The following is a 1,814-nucleotide window of genomic DNA, read 5'->3' as shown; positions in this document are numbered from 1 at the left end:
AGGTTAGGGCAAGTAGTACGAGAGTGGAAAACAGAACAATTACATAAAAAAACGTTAAAGAAAAGATTTTCTCAATAATTTTTTAGTTATGAACTCATTAGATACATCGTTATTTCTAATAGAAAGAAATTGTAAAATTCCCTTGTGGACATTTTTTCCTTCTTATATTATTTCAAAAGAGAAATTTTCTATTTATATAAATTTGTATTTGGTTGACAAACTTTTCCATAGCTTAACAAATATTTACTTTTTTTCTTTTTATGTACAAAATTTTATAATTGATAAAAATTTGTGCTCATAATTGCCAAAAATAGCACGTATCAATTATATAATTTTGTAGGGTACAATTATTTAAAACAATCATGTGATGTATAATTTTTTTTTTTAATTAAACAGAGGATGTCATGTGACATTTGGTCATTCAAATTACATCATGCATATATAATATGAAGTATGATTTAAGTTAATTAGTAATTTAATTTTTAATATTTCTTGGGCACATAAAACATTAACCTGTTCACAATAGTAGTCCCATCATCACATGGCCCTCTCAACGTCTCACGAAGCCATTATTATTATTATTTTTTAAAGTAAAATTAAAATTTTAAAAATGGTAAGATTGTAAATATCCCCACAGTCAAGGGTATTTTCTTACTCTGACGACCTTTTAAGAGCCCGCTCCCCTCTATTGCTCTTAACCGGCACATTCAAACTCTCTTTCTCTGACTCTCTCGCTCTCTCTCATTTTTTCTGTCTCGCTCATGTCGCCGGCGATGGGAAAATGCAACAAGATCCGTCAGATCGTGAGAATCCGGCAAATGCTGCGGCGGTGGAGGAGGAAGGCGGCTGCGGCGTCCTCCAACCGCCTCACCGGTGGGCGAGTGCCGTCGGACGTTCCGGCCGGACACGTGGCGGTGTGCGTCGGGAGCAGCTCCCGGAGGTTCGTGGTGCGGGCGACGTACCTGAACCACCCGATCTTCAAGAACCTCCTGGTCCAGGCGGCGGAGGAGTACGGCTTCACCAACCCGGGCCCCCTGGCGATTCCGTGCGACGAGTCGGTCTTCGAGGAGGTCCTCCGGCTCGTGTCGCTGCCCGACCCCGCCGACTCCGACCGGTACCCGAGTCTCGAGGAGCTTCAGAGATGCTGCCACGTGGGCGCGCCGGAGTCGCGGCCGCTCCTGAACGGGTTCGCTGAGAAATCGATCTGCTAGTGGGTGAGCAGCTCGGGGCTGGTCGGCTCCAGCATGACTCGGACGTCACTCGGAGCTGGTCCGTAGTGTAAACTCAGCCGGGTTGAGCTACCGATTCGCTGAACTAACTATTTTTGATTTTGAAGTTCCGTAGTCGCAGTGGGACTTATTTTAAGGAGCGCGTAGGTCCATTTGTTTCTTATTTCATTTTTTTTTAGGAAGTTTGAGTTAGCAGTTTGGAAGTGTTTTATTTGCTTTCAAAAGCAGAGAAAGCACTTTAAAAATACTTCGCAGCAAAATACATATTATATGATGTATTGTACATTTGACGATTTTATTGACCGATTTGTCGGAATTTCATGCAGATTTTAGAATTAATTTTGTGATTTATTAATCCAAGTTTTAGTGTATACATTATTGTTGCTCATAACATATATACAAGTGCTCAAATCCAAAAAAAAAAAAAATGCCAAACAAAAGCAAGAAAAATATATATTTTTTGGGATAGAAGAAATTAAATATCAAAAAATATATATATTTTAAAAAAATAAAGTGAATATTTAAAAAAAAAAAAAACTATGTCAATAGTGATTAGGCCGAGGTTGCGTCTAGAGTAAGAATGGT

At 39.4% G+C, this 1,814-nt stretch overlaps 1 protein-coding gene across 1 annotated transcript; it reads left to right on the top strand.

Annotated features, from left to right (window-relative positions):
- The first annotated feature begins 701 nt into the window (after window positions 1-701).
- On the top strand, window positions 702-1,589 carry LOC131156420 (auxin-induced protein 6B-like). The gene has a single exon (XM_058110091.1). The coding sequence runs from the start codon at window positions 762-764 to the stop codon at window positions 1,209-1,211; it is 450 nt and encodes a 149-aa protein (XP_057966074.1). The 5' UTR covers window positions 702-761; the 3' UTR covers window positions 1,212-1,589.
- The last annotated feature ends 225 nt before the right edge of the window (window positions 1,590-1,814 follow it).

The sequence above is a fragment of the Malania oleifera genome, chromosome 5 (genome assembly GCF_029873635.1).
Source record: "Malania oleifera isolate guangnan ecotype guangnan chromosome 5, ASM2987363v1, whole genome shotgun sequence".
In the NCBI taxonomy this organism is placed as follows: Eukaryota; Viridiplantae; Streptophyta; class Magnoliopsida; order Santalales; family Ximeniaceae; genus Malania; species Malania oleifera.
Note: the sequence above shows the minus strand (reverse complement) of the source record. Positions and strands in the feature narration are given on the sequence as shown.